Genomic DNA, 25,000 nt, shown 5'->3' on the forward strand with positions numbered 1-25,000 from the left:
CATGAAGATCCACATAAAAATATTTTTGATGTTGATTAAATCAATGAATTTGTACACACCAACATACTAACCATAAGATACAAAAATATTGAAGGAATGGTCATTCAGAAGTTTAAAATGACCAAGGGCAAATAATAATGCATTATTTGACAATTTGAAAAATGAGCACAACTACACAATAAAAGCCTTCACCCCTTGAATTAGCTTCATTGCCAAAAAATCAGATACATCTCTAAGGTAATAAATATTCAAGGTTGCCTTAAGCTGGGAGATTGTTTTTGGAAATATTTCGGAAACGCTATCATCTGGCTATTATTACGTCAATATCTTAGCAACAGCTCTTGGTGGTGTATATAAACCCGAATTATTTTCTCGTCAATTTATATTTACAATTAGAAAGAATATCAAATCCGAGAGGCAAATTGAAAAAAAAACTTTCGTGAAACTACTAAACCGAAGCATAGGGCGAGGGAGAAATTAAAACACTAGTTCCCTTACTACAGAAACACAATATCCATTCAACATTACGTACATCCTGTTGTCAATCATATCATGTTTACACAATTTTACGTCTTAAAAACAATCGCACCTTTTGTCGCTTCTAATCTTAAATCAAAGTTGCTCTCGGAGAAGTATAATTGACACAAGGGGGAAATATTCATCTAGCCACCAAGACGGGAGTAAAACACTAAATGCGTTTCAAAAAAAAATTGTACTTGTTGGGAATATTTCTAATTTGGGCCAATGAAATTTTTAAAAACACTATATGCTTTAAAAAAAACACACGCAGTGCTTAACAAAAGGGGCAGAAACAGGGGACAGGGCTGGAGCTGGTGTCAGGAAAGTGGTTCAGCTGGACCTCAGCAGGCAGTCCGCCACTTCTTACCTAAATAGGACAAGCGAATTAAGCGAGGATCCTCCAGTCCCAGTGAGCGTTTCCTCACATCCCACACCAGGTTAGTGGGACGTGACATCCTGCTGCTCCTCCTGTTACACAAATAATATCAACCACTGCGGGCGTCCGTCATTATCCACCCGACAAGACAATAAGGTAGCCAAAGACACCATCAAACACCGCCCGAGCCAAACCGCTCCTTTTTCACATCGTTGTTATTATTGTGGTGACGACCGTCATGTTGGCGATGGGCGAATGGCCGTCTGTCAGCCGTGGAAACATCGCGAGATCCCGTTCAAATGGACGTGGAGGGGGTGAGACAAACTCCGCGCATCAGCTGGACGCGCTGACGTCACGAGAGACATCCGTCCCCAGTAACCAATCACATCTGTCTAAAGCAGGGGCTGGGTGCCCAGCGTAGTGTCATTGGTCAGCGACGGTAAGGGGTGGGTTTCAAAGTGATCCGGCTCCGCCCATGGCTGTTTAGCGCCGGCTGTCGTACAATCAGTGTCGGGCTGTACAAAGTTAGAGGTCGAAGTGGGGCCACCCGTGAATTTTCCGGGCCTATTCTAGGCGGTTTGCTACCGTCTGTACAGACACTCCCTTTCTGAACGGTTGCAGGTTGTAATAGGTGGAAGGAATATGGCAGTAGCGGGTCTGAGAGCGAGTTATCACCGAATATTGGATAAAATCGGGATGATGCTTCCTCCCAAGATGAAGCCGTTTTATGATCACCCAGCAGGTAACAGCCGTCCCTTGCTGCTGCGACCGGCCTGCTGGCTGGGTTTATTCTTGACGGAAGTGGCTTGGGCGGCAGGGTGGGTAGATGTATGTGTGAAGGAGTGGATCCTGCTGCTGTTGCTGTGAGTGTTTGCTGAGCGAATAAAGGCGGGGGAATGCTGTACAAAGATGAATAGCATTTAACAAAAAAAAATCATGTTTTGAACCGCGGCTGTTTGTCATCGGTCGGGGACCTGACATCTGCTGTCATTGAAATAAATGATTGTATGGCTTCTTGGGGGAAGAGAGGAAATGGGCCACACTCCGAAGGACCTTCAAATTTCACCTTTCCAGTAAACTGGTTGTAAAGTGGGTCTTGACGCCTCAGAGGTTTATTCCTGTGAATCAAGTCCTGGCATTTTAGTGCACAGTTAGAAATGTAGTCCCGTCATTCAGACGGGGTGGTTGTAAAACGACTCCTGCAGCACAGACTGGTAAATTTAGGAACCTGGCGAGTTTATGCAAGTAATAACTTGGTTCTTTTCAGAATATTGTTATGTGTTTTGACCTTAACTTTATTTTTAAAAATAAAGATCATTCGTCGGATTGAAGGTAAGTTGGTTTGGTGTCCCATGTCTAATCACTTATTTGTAAAATTTAAAGCAGTTGTAGATTTAATATTTTCAGATATGATTTTCAAAAGAAACTATGCGCACAACTTCGATCGATTTTTCGTATCTCCAAGGAGATAACTGTACACACCACTTCAGCGGTAGCAGCAAGGCTGTGACGTTTCAGCCTCCCTTGTAAACAGAAGATTAACTTGCAAGTGTTGCTGACCTTCTATCCAGTCTACACTTGCCTCGACAACTGCGAAATGGTAACTGGTGTCAAACATGTGCAACTTTACAAATTCGTTTGGAATAAAATGAATGTACTTTAGGAGCAGTTTGGGATCCATCTTTAGAAAACTGTATTAGAGCATTGTGCCTTCAGTCACTTTGATTCTGTTTTTATTTGAATGTGTTTAGCAAAAATGTTTTTAAAGATGAAATAACAGAACCCACCAGCCTGTTTTCCAACAAGCTGAATACATTCCCCCTGTAGTCAAGAACAAAATCTTATAAAATAGCCATTGAACTTTACACACTGAAGCAACATTGCCATTCTTACAGATTCTTGCACTTACCCAGCTCCCCCCCCCCGCTCCATTTTTCTCTAACTCTATTCCCTTCTCCAGTCAATTGCATGATTTGGATGCCACAACTGTTCTCTAGTTGAGTAGATAAAGCATGGTATGGGATGTGTTGCCCTTAGTGCTTAGCTCTGAATGTGTGAAGTGTTTTAATTTATAATTGGCTTGCAGTGCACTTGTCTATTTGTATTCCAGGATTAAATGGATGTAAACTGTGTATAGTCTGAGGCAAGTTATGGAGTTGCATTTATGCTTCTTTCCTCAGAGAGCTCGTAACTGGCCTAGGGTGGCCGATATTCTGGCAGTTATGTTCTGATGCTGAAGCCATAATCCTCTGGAAAGTTTGCCCAGGTATCTCTGCTCTCTGCTGGTTTTGATAGCAGCTTAGTCCTCATATCCTCTTCCTTTGGCTTATTTCTTTTGGAGAATAGCACGTGGTGGGTTTCCAGGGTTTATCAAAACTATCATTGGCTTGCCCATTGCTCCAGGTATCTTTGAAGCTTTTCTAATGTTATTTTTGAATTTATTTGGCTACGTACCTGATTATATTGTACAAGTATTTCTTTCAATTGGATGTAATTTTTCTAATTCCTTTCCAATTGCCCAGCCTCAATTCTTGAAGTATTTCTTGGATCTTGCGATTGTATGGATTTTATTTGGACAGAAAAGATGTAAAGAGTTGTTCTCCAGTTGGATATTTCAACCATCATTTTAAACAGGTGTATTTGATTTGGATTTGAATATAGCAGTCACACTATCACAATTTGCAGATACATCAAAAAATGAAGCTAGGTAACAGTGTAAGCAACTCTGGGGAACTTGGGCAGATAAGTACCGAGATAAATTTTAATGTGGAGAATTGTGAGATGATACTTTAAGGACAAAATAAGAGGGCATATTCATGGGAAGACTTTAAAAGTGCAGAAAGACCTTTGAGTTCAGATTGACACACCTTTAAAAGTAGGAGGACATTGAACAGAAGAATGTTAATCATTTGCAAATCATTGGTTAGACAATAGGTAGAATCTTGGATAGCTTTCACCAAAAATATTAGGGCAAGTTGAGATAAAGCTTGACAATAATTGCTCTTTGGAAGAGAATCGTTATTTATTTACAGACTGGATATTGTGGGGCCTTTCGTTATGACAATGACGCTTAAGATGTCTAACTGCTATTTAAAGTTGACTTTTCACAAAAAAATTTCCTCTAACCTTTAAGCTGGTAACTTAAGGCCATGAGTTTACAGTCATCCTCATTAAAAACAGCAGGAGAAGTTAGAAGAAATTCTTTTACATGGATGGTTGTTAGGCCACGGTGTAGTGATGTGGGAAATTCTTATCAGCTTCTAGAGGAAATGTTAATAAATATTTACTGAAAATGTATGGAATAAAGACAAGGAAATGGATAACTTTCTCATAGCCAACACTGGCATGACGGCCTGAATGGCCTCCTGGGATTCTACGGTGAGCTAGTGCCTATTTCACCATTGAAGAGGATGACGAAGCCAAACCCAGTTTTTGTCCTACTGAGCAGTCATGCGTGTAATTGGATGCAATATCGCTGCATAATCATTGGGGCAGGCAGCCTCACCATTTTCTCCCCCAAAATATATATTGCTTCTAACAGTTGAGAAAGTACACTTACATGAAGTGAAATACTTGTTTCTTGTGCTACAAAGTGGCTCATTTCCATACAATTACAATTTATATTTAACATTTACATTTTTATTTCACATTGAACGTTCTCCGGTGCGCGCGCACCAAGGAGTTTACACGACTTCCTAAAATCTGGTTCCAGGTCCCTACTGTAGACTGTTCTTCTTTGACCTTTGCAGCAATTGTCCCAAGCTTTAGTTCATACTCCATAAGTAACTCCTGGATTTAGGAATATGTAAGTCTGGAACACTCAGTCATGGCTAGATCTTTGACCAGGAATACCAGCAAGTTCCCTGCAGATAAAGGAGTGTCTTTCAGAGATTGGTTGTCTTCCAACACCAGTTGATGTCTATCTCAAAGTTAGTCCATGGGAATAGTTTATAGAGCACAGAATCCTGCATTTAGTCACTGCATGAGATGAACCTTGACAAGAACCACTGCGTGTCTTTTCAGACTTGGCAAGGTACATTTCATGATAGTAATTGGTAAGGGATTCAAGGGCAGCGTACAGTGGTGCCAAGATTCCAGGAGTGACTGAAGAATCTGGTTGGGAATGGCTTTTTCTCCCTAGTCAGCTTGTTTGAAAGTTCTGGCCCTGAGGCATTCTGCCATCTAACTTTGACAGTCTGCTCAGGGAATCGCCGTACAGGATTTATTATCTCCTCCTTTCCCTGGAGAGCCTTGGTGGTATTTTGTACACACTGCTGCCTGATGAATTTGTGGTCAAATGTATTCTCTCATAAAATGTTTCCAGTGGGGACAGGTGTGGTATAGTAACATTCAACTGAATGGACATTTTTCAGCAACAAGGCCAGAACCAACCTTCACATCAATGGGAACAGGTAGAACTCAGCACTTAGTGGAATTTGATGTTGCATATGACATGTTGGTGAAGCTTAAGACATGGGCACAAAGGTGGCCATCAGCAGAAGGGAGATAACAAGATGTGGAGCTGGATGAGATATTGGGCAGATCGCTCCTTCTCTCTTGCGCACTCCCTCTTCTCCCTTGTGCTCCCCCTAGCTCTCTCTCTCGTGCTCCCTCCCCCTCTCTCTGACTCATCTTCCCCCAAAGAGCAATTTAAACCTGAAAAACCGGTTCTTGCCTGTAATGTAAAGGGAATGTTGCTCCCCTTCTGTTTGACCTCAACTATACAATCCTGTTTATACGTATGCCCTGGCTTCTTCAAACCATATCCCTAGCAGTTTGACTCATCTGACCTGATATCATATGTTGTTCGATCTAGTTCCTAAAGAACATAGCTGCAGTTTGCTTTGGATCCCATGGCTAGATTCTGATCAGTCTAGACACAGTGGAATCAAGCAGAAGACAGCAATGCTGTCCATTTACGTGGAGGCTTTGATCCGTACTGCTTTGTTGCTAGGGATTATCCCCTAAGGCTCCATGCAGTGTATGATGTAGAAAGAGGAGAAAGGATAGCATGATGTAGAAAGAGGAGATAGGATTAGTTGACTCTCTAATTTTGATGAGAAAGCTTTTTATTAGTTTCTATTGATGAGCAGCAATATTACCAAGATTTGTAGAAAGCAATTGGTTACAATTGCTGATCCTCTATCCAAACTTTATTTTGAAGAGCACACCATTACCTTGGTAATGGATATACTATCAAAGGCTTTGCCCCTAGTATAAGCTAATGTTGACTGTCTTGTCTTGTAAATGGGTGTTATCAGCACCAAATTCTACCTTACCCATTTTAGGGTGCTGAGACCAACTCAGTCACTCCATCAGTTAATCTCTGTAAATTATTGGAACTAGCAACCTCTGGTTCACATACCTAAATGACTCATTAATTAATTTTGTTGTTCCATAGTGGGGTGTAGTTTAGTTAATTATCCAGTTATAGCATAGAGAATAGAACCCTGAATTCAATAAATCTGGTAATTCACAACCATTGATTGCTGAAAGGCTAAAGGAGCACAAAAACACCAAACATTTAAACATACTTTAGAAGTAATCTGTCACTGTATTTGGAGAATTGTCCAATTTGATCGATCATTTACATTTGACCTTATTCCAAGGAAAGCTTTAAGGTTATGCCTTGTACTCCAACTAAATCTCCTAAAATAAATAACATCAGTTAGTTCAGAGAAAGCTTACTGGGATGATCCCTGATTTGGAGGGATTGTCCTATGAGCAAAGGTTAAACAGCTTGGGACTCATTATAATTTAGAATGAGAGGTGATCTCATTGAAACGTATAGGCCTCTTAAGGGAATTGACAGGGTAAATGCTGAAAGGATGTTTTCCCTCATGGGAGAATCTAAGACAAGAGGCATAGCCTCAGAATTAAGGGTCACCAATTTAAGACTGAGATGCAAAGGAATTTCTCCTCTCAGAAGGTTCAGAGTTTTTGAAACTCCTTGCCACATAAAGCTGTGCGGTCAGAGTCCTTGTATATATTTAAGGCTGAGGTAGGTAGATAAGTTATTGATCAGTGGGGGAAATCCAGCCAAAAGTTGGAGGTGAAGAGTGTCAGGTCAGACATGATCCTGTTGAATGGTGGACGAGGCTCAAGGGGCTGAATAGTTTACTCCTCTTCCTATTTCTCCTGATGTCCTGATTTTTATCAAATTTATTAATTAAGTTCTTTCTATTGTGAGGCAAACAGCATCTATGGAGGGAGAAACAGGATTAATGTTTTGGGTTGGTGACCCATTCTCAGTTCTGATGAAGGGTGACAGACCCAAAGCAAGTGCTCTGTTTCACTTTCCACATATATGCCTGAACTAGTGATTATTTCAGCATTTTCAGTTCCTATTTCAGATTTCTGGCATTCACAGTACTTTACTGTTTTATGCTATTTTCATTGCTCTGGCAGTTTTTTATAATGTAATGTTTAATTATTTTGACAAACAATGTTGATCCTTAAAATGAAACTGAGGTGTGATCCTTGAAGCTTTGTTTGTTTCTTGTTGGGTGTTTCAAAGAAGACCAGGAAGAATAATTTGTGAAAGAATTATTTCTAATTTGTTGCAAAACAATCAAAATATTAGACTTGTTTTGTTTAGGATATTTAATTTTTTGATGAACTTGCTAATTGTTTTAAAATAGGATATAGCAATCTGCACTGCAGTAGTTACATAACTATGCAGATATTATTGGTGCTGTGTACTGAATGCCTTTGGCGACTTTTCCAATCACTTAGCAACTGTTAAGTTCGTGTAACCAACATGGCAGTACAATAGTTATTAAAATTTCTGTTTTTAGGCAAAGTGTAAATCCTACCCTATTCAAAAGTTATAGTTGAATTGAAAATGTTTAATTGTAACATTAAGCTATTTTTAAAAAGCACAAGATAAGAATGATTTGCATAGGCATACCTGATTGATGTGGCTGTTATTAGTTTTTACACTGAAATATGACGCAAATTTTCAGAAATAAAAACAGAAAATGCTAAAGAAACTCAGCAGGACGGGCAACATCTGTGGAGAGAGAAACAGAGTTAATGTTTTGAATCCATTGTCTCCTCTTCAGAACTGAGATTGTCAGCCTGTTGAATTCACAGGTTACTGGATAAACTATACTATACTAACTTAAGTTGGCCTGCACTTACATTATCTACTGAATAAAAATGGTGAACATAAACAGATTTGTATTTTTGAGCATGCACCCTACTGCATTAACACTAAAGAAGCAGTACTTATACATTTTTTTTTGTTCGTATGTTGTTGGTGGTGCTGACAAGGCCAGCATTCATTGTCCATCCCTAATTGCCAGAGGGCAATTAAGAGTTAACCACATTGCCGAGGGTCTGAAGTCACATGTAGGCTACACTAGATGAGGATGGCAGATTTCCTCCCTAAATGACATTACTGAGCCAGATGGGTTTTCATGACCATCAATAATGGTGAGAATTGGAACTAACTCTCAATGTCTAGAATATTAGCCTAAGGTTCTAGAATACCAGTCAAATGAAATTAACACTACCCATCGCTTCAACTGTTAAACTTCAGCTGAAGATTTCCCACTGTTGCTCTGCAAACCAGCGAATTAGGATATAGTTATTATTGTTTGGCTGGCACAAGTATGTTTCATGAAAATCAAAGGTAGGCAAGAGAGGTTGGGCCTGTGCTAACCAAAGTGTAGAAGAATGAGAGATGACCTAATTGAAACATAAGTTCTTGGGGGACTTGACAGGGTAGATGTGGGATGAGGTCCCAGTTAAGACAGAGGTAAGGAGGAATTTCTTTTCTTTGGGGATTGTGATTGTGTTTTATTTTAACTGTAGAGTCTGGGTTGCTAAGTGTATTCAAAGCTGGTATAGACAGATTTTCAATCAGTATGGCAATAGAGTTATTGGGAAAAGGCAGGAAGATGTAGTTGAAAGTTAGCATGGCTGATAGTGATGTCAGTGAATAATGCAGTGGACCCAAATGTACCTTCTGATCTTGAGGATAGAGGATTTTTGTCAAGGCCCTGACTCTAATAGTTTTTTTTCTTGGTTACTAGAATTAAGGGATATTACATTTAGCTGTCATATAATTACTCTAGTAATAAGTCATGGCACAATAGGTAAATCTATTGGGTTCATAGAGATGTACAGTCCAACTTGTCCATGCTGACCAGATATCCTAATAAATCTAGTCGCATTTGGCCCATGTCCCTCCGAACCCTTCCTATTCATAGAACCATCCAGATGCTTTTTAAATGTTGTAATTATACCAGCCTCCAACACTTCCTCTGGCAGGTCATTCCATACATGTACCATTCTCTGCATGAAAAAGTTGCCCCTTAGGTCCCTTTAAAATCTTTCCCCTCTCGCCTTAAACCTCCGCCCTCTAGTTTTGGATTCTTTTATCCCGGCAGAAAGACCTTGCCTATTTGCTCTATCCACGCCCTTCATGATTTTATAAACCTTGATAAGGTCACTCCTCAGCCTCTGATGCTCCAGGGAAAATAGCCCCAGCCTATTCAGCATTTCCCTGTAGCTCAAAACCTCCAACCCTGCCAACATCCTTGTAAATCTTTTCTGAACTCTTTCAAGTTTCACCACATCCTTCCTATAGCAGAGAGACCAGAATTGCATGCAGTAATCCAAAAGTGACCAACCTATATTGTCCTGTACAGCTGCAACATGACCTCCCAACTCCTGTACTTGATGCACTGACCATAAAGACAAGCATACCAAACGCCGCCTTCATTATCCTATCTATCTGCGACTCTACTTTCGGGGAACTATGAACCTGCACTCCAAGATCTTTGTTCAGTAACACTCCCCAGGACCTTATCATTAAGTATATAGGTCCTGCCCTGATTTGCCTGTTTTAACATGCAGCACCTCACGTTTATCTAAATCAAACTCCATCTGCCACTCGGCCCATCTGATCAAGATCCTGTTGTACTCTGAAGTAATCTTCTTTGCTGTCCACTACACCTCCAATTTTGGTGTCATCTGCAAACTTACTAACCATACCTCCTATGTTCATATCCAAATAACTTTATACAAATGATGAAAAGCAGTGGACCCAGCCTTGATCCTTGTGACACACCACTGGTCACAGGCCTCCAGTCTGGAAAGCAACCCTCCACCACTACCATCTGTCTTCTACCTTCGAGCCAATTCGGTGTCCAAATGGCTGGTTCTCCCTGTGTTCCATGTGATATGACCTGGCTAACCAGTCTACAAATGGAACCTTGTCGAATGCCTTACTAAAGTCCATATAGATCAACTACACTGCTCTGCCCTCATCAGACCTCTTCGTTACTTTTTCAAAAAACTAAATCAAGTTAGCGAGATTTCCCACACAAAGCCAAGTTGATTATCCCTAATCAGTCCTTGCCTTTCCAAACACATCGAAACCTGCCCCTCAGGTTTTCTTCCAACAATTTGCCCACCACTGATGTCAGGCTCATTGGTCTGTAGTTCCCTGGCTTTTCCTTACCACCTTTCTTAAATAGTGGCACCATGTTATCCAACCTCCAGTCTTTTTCTGTCACCTCCCCTGTGGCTATCAATGATAAAAACATCTCGGCCAGGAGCCCAACAATCGCTTCCCACAGAGTTCTAGGGTACACCTGATCAGACCCTGGGTATTTATCTACCTTTATGCGTTTTAAGCCATCCAGCACCACCACTTCTGTAAATGGCGACATCTTGAAAAATGTCCATATTATTTCCCCACATTCTATATCTTCCATATCCTTCTCCATAGTAAACACTGATGCAAAACATTCATTTCATATCTTCCCCTATCTCCTGTGGTTCTACACATAGGCAGTCTTCTGATCTTTAAGGGGCCCTATTCTCTCCCTACTTACCTTTTTTGTCCTTAATGTATTTGTAGGATCCCTTTGAATTCTCCTTCACCCTATTTGCTAAAACTATCTCTCGTCCCCTTTTTGCCATGCTGATTCCCCTCTTAAGTATACTCCTACTGCCTTTATACCCTTCCAGGGATTCACTCAATTTCTGCTGTCTAGACCTGACATATGAATCCTTCTTTTTCTTTGATAATTGAATGCCTGAAAATGTTCTCTCAAGATATGTTCCAAGTAGATATCATGTTTTAGATTTCCATCTGCGTTTTCCTTTCAAGTTCCTCTTAAACTCCCAATATGTTTCTTTTTAAAATGTCCCTCCGGTTCCTTTATTGTTTTGAAATTAAGGAGTGTACTATTTTTCAATTTCATCCATCCTTAGCAGTCTTTTGAGTCGTCTTAGCCTTCCACAGTACGCAGCTTTGTAAAGCCTTCATTTAACTGTTTAATGTGCCTTTAACTTTTCTTTTACTTCTTCCTGTCTCTGGTATCTTTACTATGCTTTTAGGCAAGTAAGTAAAGTATTTTGTAAATTGCACCTTGAAAATATAAACCTTTTATCTCCTTCCCTTTTTTCTAGGTCCTCGCACAGTGTTTTTCTGGGCACCAATTATGAAATGGGTAAGTGTATCATATTACAGTAAACTCAAAGATTTTAGTAAATTATGTACTATAACTGATCCTGAAATGCATAACTCGAGAATATAGGTCTAAATTGTGCAATTGTCATGGCATACCAGTCCAGAATGGCAAGATTGGTGATGCCCATTGTAAATTTTGTTTTTAAGTACCAAGTAACCCTTTACTAAGTTAATGACCAGTTTAGAAGGTCTAAAGTCAGTGTATGGATCTCACTCACTCATGTTGACAACTTGTTTAAACTGAAGTTTTAAAAAAATGCTTGCTAATTTGAGATATGACCTTTTAAAACAAAGTCTGAATCATAGATTCCCTACAGTGTGGAAACAGGACATTCAGCTCAAGTCCACCCGCCCCTCCAAAGAGCATCTCACCCAGGCCCATCTCCCAACCGTTTCCTTGTAACCCTAAATTGCCCATGGCAAATCTAACTAACACACCCTGGACACTACATGCAATTTAGCATGGCCAATCCACCTAACCCGCACATCTTTGGACTGTAGGAGGAACCAGGAGCACCCAGAGGAAGCCCCCTCAGATATGGGGCGAATGTGCAAACTCCGCACAGATAGTCACCTGAGGGTGGAATCGAACCCAGGTCCCTGGTGCTGTGAGGCAGCAGTGCTAACCACTGAGTCATCAGCTGCCCTCTGGGGAAAAAAAAGTTCTAAATATTCTGTTTCTGTTAAACAAATAACTCTATAATTTTATATGTAAAGGGATAGCATTGTTCAAATTCTGACAAAAAAGTATATGATGTTGATTTACATAATTTGAACAGACTTTTTTTTCAAAATGAATGAAAACATGAACAAGTAAACACTTGATTGGAATTTTAGAAGTGATAAATTCAATAGGTCCTGTGTTATTTGTGAATAGGTGCTGAATGATCACAAACCTGACCAACAGCAAACTTTATTTGCTGGTTGGCATTAAACAAATGTTTATTTTCTAAGCACTTTTGTTATTCAGTTGTACATTAACCAGAATAAACCTGTCATTTTATTTGATTGTGTATGTAATCAAAGTCTGCCACACAATTTTAAATGGCAATGGAAATGCAATTATTTATAACTGCAATAAGTATTGTGTATGGTGACTAATAGTACTTGTTGGATATGTTTGTACCTTTTCTGGTTCTTATGTAAAACATTTATTGTGCAATTGACTTCTTACTTCAAAGATATGCTAATTAAACTCAATTGGTGCCTCGAAGGGGATTCTATCTTTTACAGAAACTAATTGCTGGACACTTATTTTAATTGTAATGATATTAGGATCTCATTAACTAGAGAAGGAAAGTGCTCAGTCGTGACAGTGTGGACCTGGAGGAACACAGCAGGTCAGAGAAACAGGAAAGCTGACGTTTTGGGCCTAGACCTGAAATGTCAACTCACCGCCTTCTCTGCTGCCTGACCTGCTGTGTTCCTCCAGCTCCACACCGTATCGACTCTGACTCCAGCATCCGCAGTTCTTGCTATCTTCGAAGGAAAGTACTCAATCACCTTGATTCCGATTACAGAATGAATGATTACTAAAATAATGCACAGGCTAGAAATCTGACATAAACACAAACTGCTGGATAAACTCAGTAATTCTAACAGCATCTGTGGAGAGAAAAACCAAGTTAATCCTTCAAGTCCAAAATGACTTCTCTTCAGAACTGGGTGGGGGTTTGAAAATTGTGTTTTTTATCCTGCAGGTGGGTGGAGGCAAGGAGACACAAGTGGAACAAATTGTGGGGTACCCAGAGCCAAACACAAATGCACAAAGGGATTGCTAACAATCATGAAGGGGAGAGACAGGGGGCAGAGACAGATGTAAAATGGTCTAAATCAAAGTGTGAAAATGAGTACATTCGCTTGAGAGCAACGTCAAGACATGGCTATGTCGGTGCAGCTGTACTTTGGTGGGGGGTAAAGGAGAGTTGGATGGAGATTGAGATAAATTGAGAATACAGATGTCATGCTGTGAAGTTATGGAATCCAATAAAGAGTCCAGAAGACTGGAATGTGCCTAAGTGGAGAATAAGATATTGGTCCTCTAGCTTGCATTGTGCTTTTTTGGAAAACTAGCAGACCCTGGACAAAAATCTTTGAATAGGAAACCAAAATAAGCTTTATTTCAAGAGGAATAGAATTGACAAGTAGCAAAGTTGTGGGCTAACCATAAGGTTCAACATAACTTTCACGACTGTGTGCAGCTCTGGTTGACGTGTTACAGAAAGGATATAAAGGCGCTGAAGAGGGTGCAGAAAGATTTACATGATGATACCAGAAATTTGTGAGCTAGTGCTCGTGGTACCAATGACCTGGGTTAAAAAAGGGATGACGTCCTAAAAGCAGAATATAGGAAGTTAAGGTTGGTTGGCTCACCAAGCTGGTTTGTTGTTCCGCAGACGTTTCATTGCCCTGCTGGGTAACATCATCAGTGCAGCCTCCGATGAAGCGCCGTTGTGTTTTCCCACCTGGTTTTTAAACTCTGGAGTCCATTGAGCTGGATTGCCTCACTTCCGGGTTTCCTCTGTAGTGGAATGTATATGGTGTCAAGTTCTGTGTTTATTGATGGCTTTCTTCGTGGAGTACCAGGTTTCTAGGAATTCCTGTGCCTGTTTCTGCTTAGCTTGCCCAGGATTTTGGTGTTGTCCCAGTCGAATTGGTGGTTCTCATCCACGTGGAATGAGATGAGTGAGTATTGGTCGTGTCTTTTGTAGCCAGTTGGTGTTCATGTATTCTTGTTGTTAGTTTCCTTCCTGTTTGCCCGATGTAGTGTTTCTCAGTCTCTGCAGGGGATCTTATAGATGACATTGGTCCTGTCCATGGCGGGGAGTGGGTCTTTAGTTTGGGTGAGCAGTTGTCGTAGGGTTGATGTGGGCTTGTGTGCCACTCTGATGCCCAGCGGTCGTAGGAGTTTTGTGGTTAGTTCCGATGTGTTCCTGATGTAGGGTAGTGTGATGAGTGTGTTAGGGCGTGTAGTATCTTCCTGATGTTGTTCGTGTAGGCATCTTCTGACCCAGTTTTTTCCGGATATCCATTATCCTTGAAAACCTGGAAGAGGTATTCTTCTTCCTCTTGGCGTAGTTCTGTGCTGCAGTGTGTTGTTGCCCGTTTAAATAGTGTTCACACGCAGCTTCATTTGTGTGTGTTGCGATGGTTACTGTTGAAGTTCAGTACGTGGTCTGTGTTTGGCTTTTCTGTGTACTTTCGTTTGGAGTTCCCCATTTGTCTTGCGCTCTACCATGACGTCCAGGAATGGGAGCTGTTTGTTCTTCTCCTCCTCTCTGGTGAATTTTGTTCCGGTGAGGGTGTTGTTTATAAGTTTGTCTCTCTCCTCTAGTTTGGTCTGTTTAATGATGACAAAGGTGTCGTCTACGTAGCATATCCATAGTTTTGGTTGGATTAGTGGAAGGGCCGTCCTTTCTAGTCTTTGCATCACTGCCTCTGCTATGAGTCCGGAGATAGGTGATCCCATGGGTGTTCCATTGATTTGTTCATATGTTTGGCCGTTGAAAGTGAAGTGGGTGGTTAGGCATAGGTCCAGAAGTTTGAGCTACAAAAAGACACGACTAGTACTCACTCCTCTCAATCCACATGGATAAAGAGAACCAACAATTCAACTGGGACAACAGCAAAATCCTGGGACAAGCTAAGCAGAGACAGGCACGGGAATTCCTAAAAGCCTGGTACTCCACGAAGAAAGCCATCCATAAACACATAGAACTCAACCCTATATACACTCCACTACAAAGGAAAACCGGAAGTGAGGCAATCCAGCTCAACAGACTCCAGAGTTTAAAAACCAGGTGGGTAAACACAACGGCACCTCGGAGGCTGCATTGATGTTACCCAGCAGGGTAATGAAACTTCTGCGGAACAACAAACCAGCTCGGCGAGCCAACCAACCTTCACACCCACAACCCGAGCTACAAATCTACTCCAAAACCTTATAGGGAGTTGGGAAGCAAGTTTAAAAAGTAGGACCTCCAAGATAGTGATCTCAGGATTGCTACCAGCGCCATGTGTTAGTCAGAGTAGAAACATAAAGATATATCGACTGAACATATGCCTGAAGAAATGGTAAGGGGGGAGGGTTTCAGATTCCACGGGCATTGGAATCAGTTTTAATATAATTACCACCAGTGCAGAATAATGGTGGTTGTCAATTAAGAGACCTTACAGAAGATTTGTGGGTCAGACGTGAGATATTTTGGAAGAAATATAATTTAAGCGCAAGGGTTAATGAAACATGAGATTTCTGTTCCTAATCAAATCAATGCATATCATCGGATTTTCTGGCTTTTCCAGGAAAATACATGGAATACAAATTTGTTTCATTATTTCAATACAAGTCAGATACAACACAAATGATTGCAATTACATCATTGTTGATAATTGAGATGCAAATACAAGCACATGAATTGTTATACTTAGACGTATTGTACTACTTTTCTTAAAATCTACTTATTTATCTTAATTGAGAACAACTCATTTTTCTTATTTGAAGTGAATAAAATTATAGCACAGGTATAGTATACTTTTAAAACTAAGCAAACTACTTTTGAAACTATAAACAAAATAAAACCTGTCTTTCAAAGTTTGGACCTGGATTTTGTACTCCATGGTAAAGCAAAGGCACTCATCACTGACCTCCAAGCAAGCCATCCTAAGCAATCTTCTGCTCTCTGAAAACTTTAGCTTCTTCTGTGCCCTGAATTGTACCATTCTTTAAAGACAATTCCCAATGTGGAGCTGTAGTGATGTCATCAAGTCACTCAAACAGCCTGTCACAATTTCTCTAGAGAACTAAGCAGGAAATTAAATGTATTGAAATCAAAACAATTTTTTTTAAAAATGTGAACAGAGCAAAGACTGGGACATGCATTTGGAGAATGTTGAAGTTGAAATATCATGAATAAATTTTTTAATTTCAAGATATACTACTTGATCCTGACAGAAACATTAAACAACATTCCACAAATATCCAGCTGTTTTTCAGGGTGACATTTGTAGCTCAGCAATGGTTACAAGATCACCACTGCAAACTGAGTTACATCTAATCAAACAAGGCCTAACTTTCTAACAATATTTCTACAAGAAAAATGGAAGCTTTAGCCATATCAACTGATTTCGGCAATAGCTGGGGAAAGGGATGTGTTTCTCCACAACAGAGTCTGTGATAGAGCATAGATGACTGATCAAAATGGTAGCGTTTCTGAGCTAATTGTGTGATTGTCAGTTTTCTGGGGTAATGATAGAGAACATTGTCAAAATGTTTAACAAAATCTAGGCTGTAAAATGAACCCATAATGAAACTCAACCCTTAAGTATCCTGTTGATTATGTGATCTAGTCAGGTCAGTTCTTTAATTATCTCCTATATCCATAAAACTTGTATAGGTTTAAAGCTTCCCTGCGTGTTATTCCATCCATTAGATTCTTCCCAACCTCCATTTTACTGATCTTTATTCACTTTTATTAGACATAAGCAATTACTAAGTGTATAAATTTCAGGAAGGTAGGTTTGAACACACTGGCTGATCAGTGATCGATATTGTGCTAGCTACATATCAAAAAATTTGTATAGTTTACCCCTACAATCAGGTTCTTCACATGGAACCTGAAATTACACAGGTATGGCCATCTGGAAGTTTGTCCTTTTGCTAACTCTAATAATCCTGGTGAACCCCATTTGATGCCCCAACCTCCTCCTCCCCCACCACCACTACTTCTCCTGAAAGGGGATATTGCCACTGCCCTGACATCTGCCTGGCAGCATGCCCCTATAATGTTGGCACTTTTACTCCCTTCTACTACTATATGAAGTAACCCTCTGAGCACAGCCCTCCTGCTGCTGAATACTGGCTCTCTCAATGGCCGAGAGATCCGATACTGTGTCGACATCTTAGCGGCCTCTTTTAAGCAACAAAGGCTCTGAAGCCCTGTGACCCCAATGACATCAGAAATGTGCCATAAAATCCCTCCCCAATTAAAAATGTCTCTTAGATAAATTGCTGAGTCAACATGCAAAGTCTGACCTCCATGCTTTCCACGTTCAGTAAAATCTAGAAATTGCATGAAAATCGTGTATTACTTTAAAACAAATGTTGAATAGAACATCAAGAAAATATCCTCATTCTTAAATGTGGTACAGGATCTTTTACCTCTACCTGAGGGAATACCTGCTCAATGTTAGGAGTGCATCCCTATTCTTTCATGTGCTTTCTTCAAGGCAAATGTGGCCATATTTATTGTTCCTTGGGAGCGTTTGGTAGGTTTCTAACGTGTACATAGGTGACAGCTAAGGCCATCCTGCACCTGGAAGATATAACTGCAAATAAGAGTAGATACTGCTGACAATTGAGTTTTTAACAAGCGGCTGGCTCAGGATCATCTCTCCACTTGTTCAAAACTCAATCATCACAAGATCTTGTCCTATTTGGATGTTAGTGTATGGTATTTTATCCTGCAATCTGATCTTAAGAAGCTTCTGAAGACAGCTCAAGTGGAAGCTGTATTAGCTAAACACAGAAGGAAACCTACTGACTGTTGAAAGAACTAATTATCCAGACTCCAAACACCATCGCTCCATCTGTAAATTGTGTAATATTGCACAATCAAAAACAGTGATTCTGTAATATGTAGTAACATTATGTTTGAAGTATGACATAAGTGCACTAAAAAAGATTAGGATAACAATTTATTTTTGAACAAGATGCAAAATTGAACCGAAGTATGTTTGCAAAAAGTTCAACAGAGCAACCCTTAAGCAATATTCAGAGGGATCAATAAAAATGAGTTTTCATATTCAGCTTTGCTCAATAAAGTTAGGTGATCATAAAACTATGAATACGAAGTTTCTCCAAATTTCCTGTTTATTACTAGAGACGACGACAGTGACCAATTGTAGTCCCTTTATAGCTATCTTTGCTAAGACCAATAAAACATTGCTGAGAAATAGTGTTGGGTTTTGAACCCATAATATTGACATTGAATTTGGGAAAAAAAATGTATTTCAAAGCAGAGTAAATGCGTGGGTGCTATTTTTTCATTGAAGTAGTTTATTTTATATAATTTTTATTTTTGTGCAGAGTTTGGTCATTGCAGGATTAGCTGACTTGGCCAGGCCTCCAAACAAACTTAGTCCAGCTCAGTCAGGAGTCCTTTGTGCTACAGGTATTGTAAACTCGATTTTTAAATATTATTCGTAATGTATTCTAGTTTACTTTTATTCAATCTTAATATCAGACTTCTGATGTGCTGAAAATTGCTAATCAATAAATAGTAATCCTTCTCCCTTTCTACTCTTACCCACACTGATTGATTCATAGAATCAAAGAATCCCTACAATGTGGAAACAGGCCGTTCGGCCCAACAAGTCCACACCAACCCTTGGAGCATCCCACCCAGACATGTCCCCCTATAACCCACCTAAGCCACACACCCCTGAACACTATGGGCAACTTGGCATGGCGAATCCACCTAACCTGCACATCTTTGAACTGTGGGAGGAAACTAGAGTACCCGGAGGAAACCCATGCAGACACGGGGAGAATGTGCAAACTCAACACAGACAGTTGCCCGAGGGTGGAATCGAACCCGGGTCCCTGGCACTGTGAGGCAGTAATGCTAGCCACTGAGCCACTGTGCCGCCCTGATTCTTTTAAGGGAAACACCAGCACAGAATTGTCGGTAACAACGAGAAATATAATTTGGTAATCTTTGTCTAATTAGGCTGTGATTGTTCCTTAAATCAATTTGCTGCCTAATATGAATATCAATCTGTCTCCATATAAATATGTTAGTGTTTGCTCCAAAACTGATCAACCTGCATTTTAAGAACATTGGAAAAGATATTATAACACTATTAACTGAACTTGATGATTTAATTAATAATTACAAAACAAAAATTAGATGTCTTCATTATAGCTCCCATTAGTATTTGTTAACTGCATTAAACCACAGGTTTAAGCACAAATAACAATTAAACTTATCAGCAGTACTGGGTTCTTTACTGTTATGGTGGTTTCTCCACAATCTGATGCCATATGAGTGTTCCTAGGACAAGCATGATAGAAATCTTTCTAGCAAGCTTGAATATACATCCAGGAGAAAGCAGGAGACAAAGACATGAGATCTAATAGTGAGTCCATTGAGTCTCAACACAGTTAGAACTTTGAAGTTCATCAGCAGACGGCAAACTGCTAATCAAAGTGAACAGTAGATTCTGGAATTTTATTTTCTTACCTTCTGGCAGTTAGGCAATAATTATACTATTTGTTCAAGAGAATAGCCCAAACGTACGATTGTCATAATGGCAAAACTGTCACATTGCTGTCAGTACTGTGTAAAATTGACAGCAATCTCTGGTATCTGCATGTGCACAATTAACATTCAAAACCAGAAAATGCTGTATATGGTACTCTGCTACTCCAAAGCATGTACTATTGCTGGCTTCAGAGATGCGAGCAACATAGACTCGATGAATTGACGTGAATTTCAACTTTTATGTTCAAATCTTAATGCTAAGACCAATTAAAGTATTAAGCTTTTTAAGCAGGATAATAGTATATAATTTAAAAATCAAGTCATTTTGCTGCTAAACACACTTTTTTAGCCCTGAAAAACAATTTTAGAAATGTGGAGTGTCATCCTCTCAGAACATTTAAAGTTATAGGACCTTTTTAAGTCATAGTTACTTTTTAAGGTTTCCTTATTATTTAACTCAGTGTATGCAATCTTTATTGCACCTTCTATAAGTTGATTAAAATGTAAATTACAGTCACTGGTTTTTACTTCCTGGTTTGTTACCTGAGAATACTTCATTTCAATCAATCTGCCTGCTGCCTGTACTGTTGCCAATGGTGCCAAATTTAAAGCGCAAACAAAGCAAGCTTTGTGATGAGAAAAAGCTATTTCACAGTGAGTAGTTCGTGTATGGAATGACTGCCTGGAAATATGGTGCAGGCTGATTCAGTTGAAGCATTCAAGAGGACATTGAATGATTATTGGATAGAAATGGGGTGCAGGTATTAGGTAATAGAACCAGTGCAGACATGATTTACTGAATAGCCTTTCTGCAGCATTACAATTTTTTTGATTCAAAGTCACCTTGGAATCACAAAATCCACGTTCTGGAGCCTGCTAAATCTACCTGGTAAACTTTTCTTTAGGACGTTGCAGATCCTTCACTGGTGCTGGCAAAATGCAGCCCATTAAGGGATAAGAGCCTAAAATCAGCCCAGTGAACTTCTGATTCTGTGTTTTCTGCATATCTTGATTGTGAGAGAACAATAAAGATTAATAACCTCTCTTTATAATAGGTTTGATTTGGTCCAGATATTCCCTTGTGATTATTCCGAAGAACTGGAGTTTGTTTGCTGTAAACTTCTTTTTGGGTTGTGCGGGTGCTGTACAGCTAATCCGTATTGCAAAGTAAGTAACTGCTGTAGAAAAACCTGTTTTCTTTCATTCATGGTTTACACACGAGAAATGTTATGTTCTGAAATAAGATTACTTTTACTTTCAGCAACTCTTTAAATATTGAGTTAAACGTTTCCATCGTATGTGTTCTGATGATACCAACTTCAACAAGGCAAACTGAGGATTCCCCAGCACTGTAGATGAAAGAGCTCTCAGCCAGGTCCGACCCATCTCCCACACGTCAGCCCTCATCCCCTCTCTTTCCTCCCACAGCAGTGATAGGGTCCCCTCTGGAACATCCTGGTCCACTCCCCCTTCACTCTCAACACTCCCCATAGCCCCTCCCACACAGCCCCATGGCACCTTCCCCTGCAATCATAGAAGGTGTATCACCTGCCCGTTTACTTCCTCCATCCTCTGCATCCAAGGGCTCAAACGCACCTTTCAGGTGAAGCGGCGCCTTAACTGCACTTCACTCAATTTAGTCTATTGCATTCGCTGCTCACAATGTAGTCTCCTCTACATTGGGGAAATGAAGCATAGACTGGGTGACCACTTCGCAATATACCTATGTTCTGTCCACACAAAAGTCCCTGAGCATCTATTTGCCTGCCGCTTCAACAAACCACCTTGCTCCCTGGCCAACATCTATCTCAGGCTTGATGCAGTGTTCCAGCGAAGCTCAGCGCAAGCTGGAAGAACAACACCTCATTTTCCAGTTAGGAATCGCCAGCCTTCTGGTCTCAAAATTGAGTTCAACAATTTTAGAGCTTGAGGCACCTTCTCCAATGCCCTTAACCCAATCTCCCCACAACAGGCCTTGTTGTCATGCAGTCTGCTATTACACACAACCTATTGTTAGCCATTTATAGTTACAATTAGTAGGGATTCATTCACCTAGGATGACTGTTATCTACTCCTTTGTCTGTCCACCTGTTCTTCTGTCTCTTGGGGCTCTATTTCCACCTATTATTTACTCCTTACCCCCACTCCCTGCACCCAATTATCCGCAAAAAACACAACTTTTTCCTAGCTACTGTCAGTTCTGAGGAAGGGTCACTGGACCCGAAACATTAACTCTGATTTCTGTCCATTCATACTCAATGCAAACATTTTATTGTCCTTTCAAAATTTATCTGTTATCCTTTTTTATGTCCTCAGGTACAACTACAGTTTAAAGTCTGAGGACAAACATCCTGAGTAAACTCCAGCAACTTACAAGACACCAAGAAATCATCTAGTCTTTATTTTCAATGTGCCTTGTAAATGATTCGAGGTGACTGATAATATATTAACTGGCCTCAAAGATTTTGTAGTGGAGTTTCTGTTACATATAATGTTTGTAAATATGTTCTTCCACTCCCAATAAATTTTACAGTGGTACATATGTTTCTTCGTATCTGAGAACTAGTCTTAAAATATTCCACTTCTATCAACCTGTTTAATATCAGTTAGTTAGATTACAAAAGCACAAGTCAAGCCTTCTCGTAACTCTAATGGCATATTTACATTATTTACATCACATTTTTACATTACAGTACAAAGATTGGCTTCGTGTACATTTTTTTGATTACATTTGTACGTGCTTTCTCTTTCTAACTAACATACAATATTGCCTTGCCAAAATCATCTGCCATGTTTGAAACAGTCATTTTGTGTGATCAATGAAAACAAGTGTGTTTACTTCTTTCGTTGGTCTATAATCTGATTTTTATACTACCCTAGAGTCTGCCTCTCAACAGTCTCCAACCACTCCAGCATTTTTTTGGTCAGCCTGCTCTATTTTTAAATTACTTCGGACCTCCTGATGTGCACTGTTGCCTCCCACTTTTACAGTGTGATTGGGAATTATATCAGGAACTAGGGGCTCTCCAATTTCCCCAGCGTCACGGTGGCTCAGTGGTTAGCACTGCTGCCTCATAGCACCAGGGACCCGGGTTTGATTCCACCCTCGGGTGACTCTGTGGAGTTTGCACATTCTCCCAGTGTCTATGTGGGTTTCCTCCGGGTGCTCCGGTTTCCTCCCACAGTCCAAAGATGTGCAGGCTGGGTGGATTGGCCATGCTAAATTTCCCATAGTGTTCAGGGATGTGTAGATTAGGTGGGTTATAGGGGATGGATCTCGGTGGGATCCTCTGAGGGTCAGTTTGGACTTGTTGGGCTGAAGGGCCTGTTTCCATACTGGGATTCTGATTCTATGAACTCTGAAATTAGACTATACTCCAAAGTCAAAGCAGTATTAGAAGCATGTCAAATCTTATTGCACTCAATAGTGAGCAGTATGTGATTCTGGAATAGGATAAAAATTTGAATTAACCTGTTCAGGCATATTAATACACACCTCCCAGGCAAGTGGGACTGAGCCCAGATCTCCTGGCCCAGATGCACGCTGCCACTGTGTCCTAGATGCTGAAGAAATAGGTATTTTCTATTCAATCTGTTCAGAGATGTTATTAGTCATCCCCAGAGCAGGTTGGACTTGAACCTGGGCCTCCTGCCTCAGAAGTATGGACACTACCACAGTCCCATACAAGCCCTCTTAAGGCAAGAAGCAGCATGGCTACTCACATCTAGCATGGATTAACAGGTGATTCTTGATTTTCTTTCAGCATTAATTTTAAAGAGACACCACCCATGGCATAGAATTGAAGTCACAATAGGCAAACTGAAATCAAACCTACAGCATTGTAATTTTCACCATCCCATCTGAATGCTGAAGTGTGCTTACTACAATATCTATTTTATTCTGTAACATTTAATTAACAAAATTTGATACAAGCCTTTACTTAACATGTTAATTGTTAATGATCTAGAAGTGTCTTCTCAATGGCTTGTGCCATCTCATCTCTTTAAAAGTCAAAGGATAAGTTCATAAAAGAACATAAGATCCTAGATTTTATAGGTGGGGGTTCCTCATAAAAATATAAGAGTTAATACTGATCGTAGAAAAGTCTGTCAGAATAATACTGTCAGGACTTCAGGCAAGATTAAATGCAGACAAGATTCACTAGGTGGATCCAAGAATGTAGGGCTTTAGATAAGAAACATTAGAGAACCTAATGTTCTTCTCGCTAGAAGGAAACAGTGTAAGTAGTTATTTGGTGTTCAAAATTATAAATGGTTTTGAAATACACACATTAGTCACAGACAGACCAGCAAAACTAATCAGAGGACATATTTAAGATTGCCACTAAAGGGAAAAGACTTTTTTAAACACAGAAGATTTTCACATTTAAAAGTCTGTAGTAGAAAAAGCTTGAAAATCTGATTCATTATAGATTTTAAGAGAAAAATAAGGAGAGGAAAAAGAATACAGGAAATAATAAAATGACAGGGAATAGGACTAAATAGATTGCTGTTTCAGGTGAATTTACTAACATATGTTCCTTCCTTTCTCATCAACTTTGAACAACTTGCAATCATTTCTTTCAGCATTGACACCACCCATGGCATAGAATTGAAATCACAATAGGCCAACTGAAATCAAACCTACAGCATTGTAATTTTCACCCCTATACCATCACATCCAGATGCTGTGAGAGTCAGTCAGAGTTCTGCAGCATGGAAAGAGGCCCTTTGGCCCGTTGTGTCCAATCAACAAGCACTTAGCTGCTCGGGTCCCGTTTTCCAGTACTTGACCCATCAACTTATACGCTGTGCACTTCAAGTGATCATTTAAATTCTTAAATATTATGATGGCTCCTACATCTACCACTCTTCCAAGAGGAGAGGTCTAAATACCTACAGGTATACCTACAGGTCTCTGGGTGAACAAAACCTTCCTTAAATTCCCTGTAAATCCCTTGTCCTTAACTTTATGCCCTCTGGTATTGATTCCTTTACATAGAAGAAAGGTGTATTTTATCCATCCAATCTAAGCCCCTCAATTTTGTATTCCTTAGTCAGGATCCCCTTAGCCTTCTCTGCTGTAAGGAAAGAACTCCAGCCTATCTAGTCTCTTTGTAGCTGAAATGCTGCAGCCCAGACAACGATCTGGTGAACTCCTCTGCATTCTCTGTGGTGGAGTCATATTTTTCCTTTCGTCTAGTGTCCAAAACCGTGCACAGAACTCCAGCTGTGACCGAATGAATGTCTAGTGCAACTCTATCATAACCTCCCTGCTCTTGTATTCAGTACCTTGACTAATGAGGGGAAGTATCCCATGTGCCTTCCTAACCACCTTATCCACATGCTGTGTTG

General features: G+C 40.1%; 2 protein-coding genes across 2 annotated transcripts in view; one reads left to right on the forward strand and one right to left on the reverse strand.

Moving 5' to 3' along the window:
- Positions 1 to 1,189, reverse strand: part of LOC109938269 (DDB1- and CUL4-associated factor 6-like) — a 74,332-nt gene extending 73,143 nt beyond the window's left edge. The window contains exon 1 of the mRNA XM_048602953.1: positions 887 to 1,189. Coding sequence (XP_048458910.1) covers positions 887 to 974 — 88 coding nt within the window. The 5' untranslated portion in view covers positions 975 to 1,189. The remainder of the gene's footprint in view (positions 1 to 886) is intronic.
- A 175-nt stretch (positions 1,190 to 1,364) lies between these two features.
- On the forward strand, positions 1,365 to 22,183 carry mpc2b (mitochondrial pyruvate carrier 2b). The gene is made up of 5 exons (XM_020516261.2): positions 1,365 to 1,637; positions 11,324 to 11,364; positions 18,469 to 18,553; positions 20,701 to 20,812; positions 21,962 to 22,183. Exons 1-5 carry the CDS (start codon positions 1,538 to 1,540, stop codon positions 22,002 to 22,004), a joined length of 381 nt encoding a protein of 126 aa, XP_020371850.1. The 5' UTR covers positions 1,365 to 1,537; the 3' UTR covers positions 22,005 to 22,183.
- Positions 22,184 to 25,000: the final 2,817 nt, after the last annotated feature.

Source organism: Rhincodon typus, chromosome 11 (genome assembly GCF_021869965.1).
Source record: "Rhincodon typus isolate 14 chromosome 11, sRhiTyp1.1, whole genome shotgun sequence".
In the NCBI taxonomy this organism is placed as follows: Eukaryota; Metazoa; Chordata; class Chondrichthyes; order Orectolobiformes; family Rhincodontidae; genus Rhincodon; species Rhincodon typus.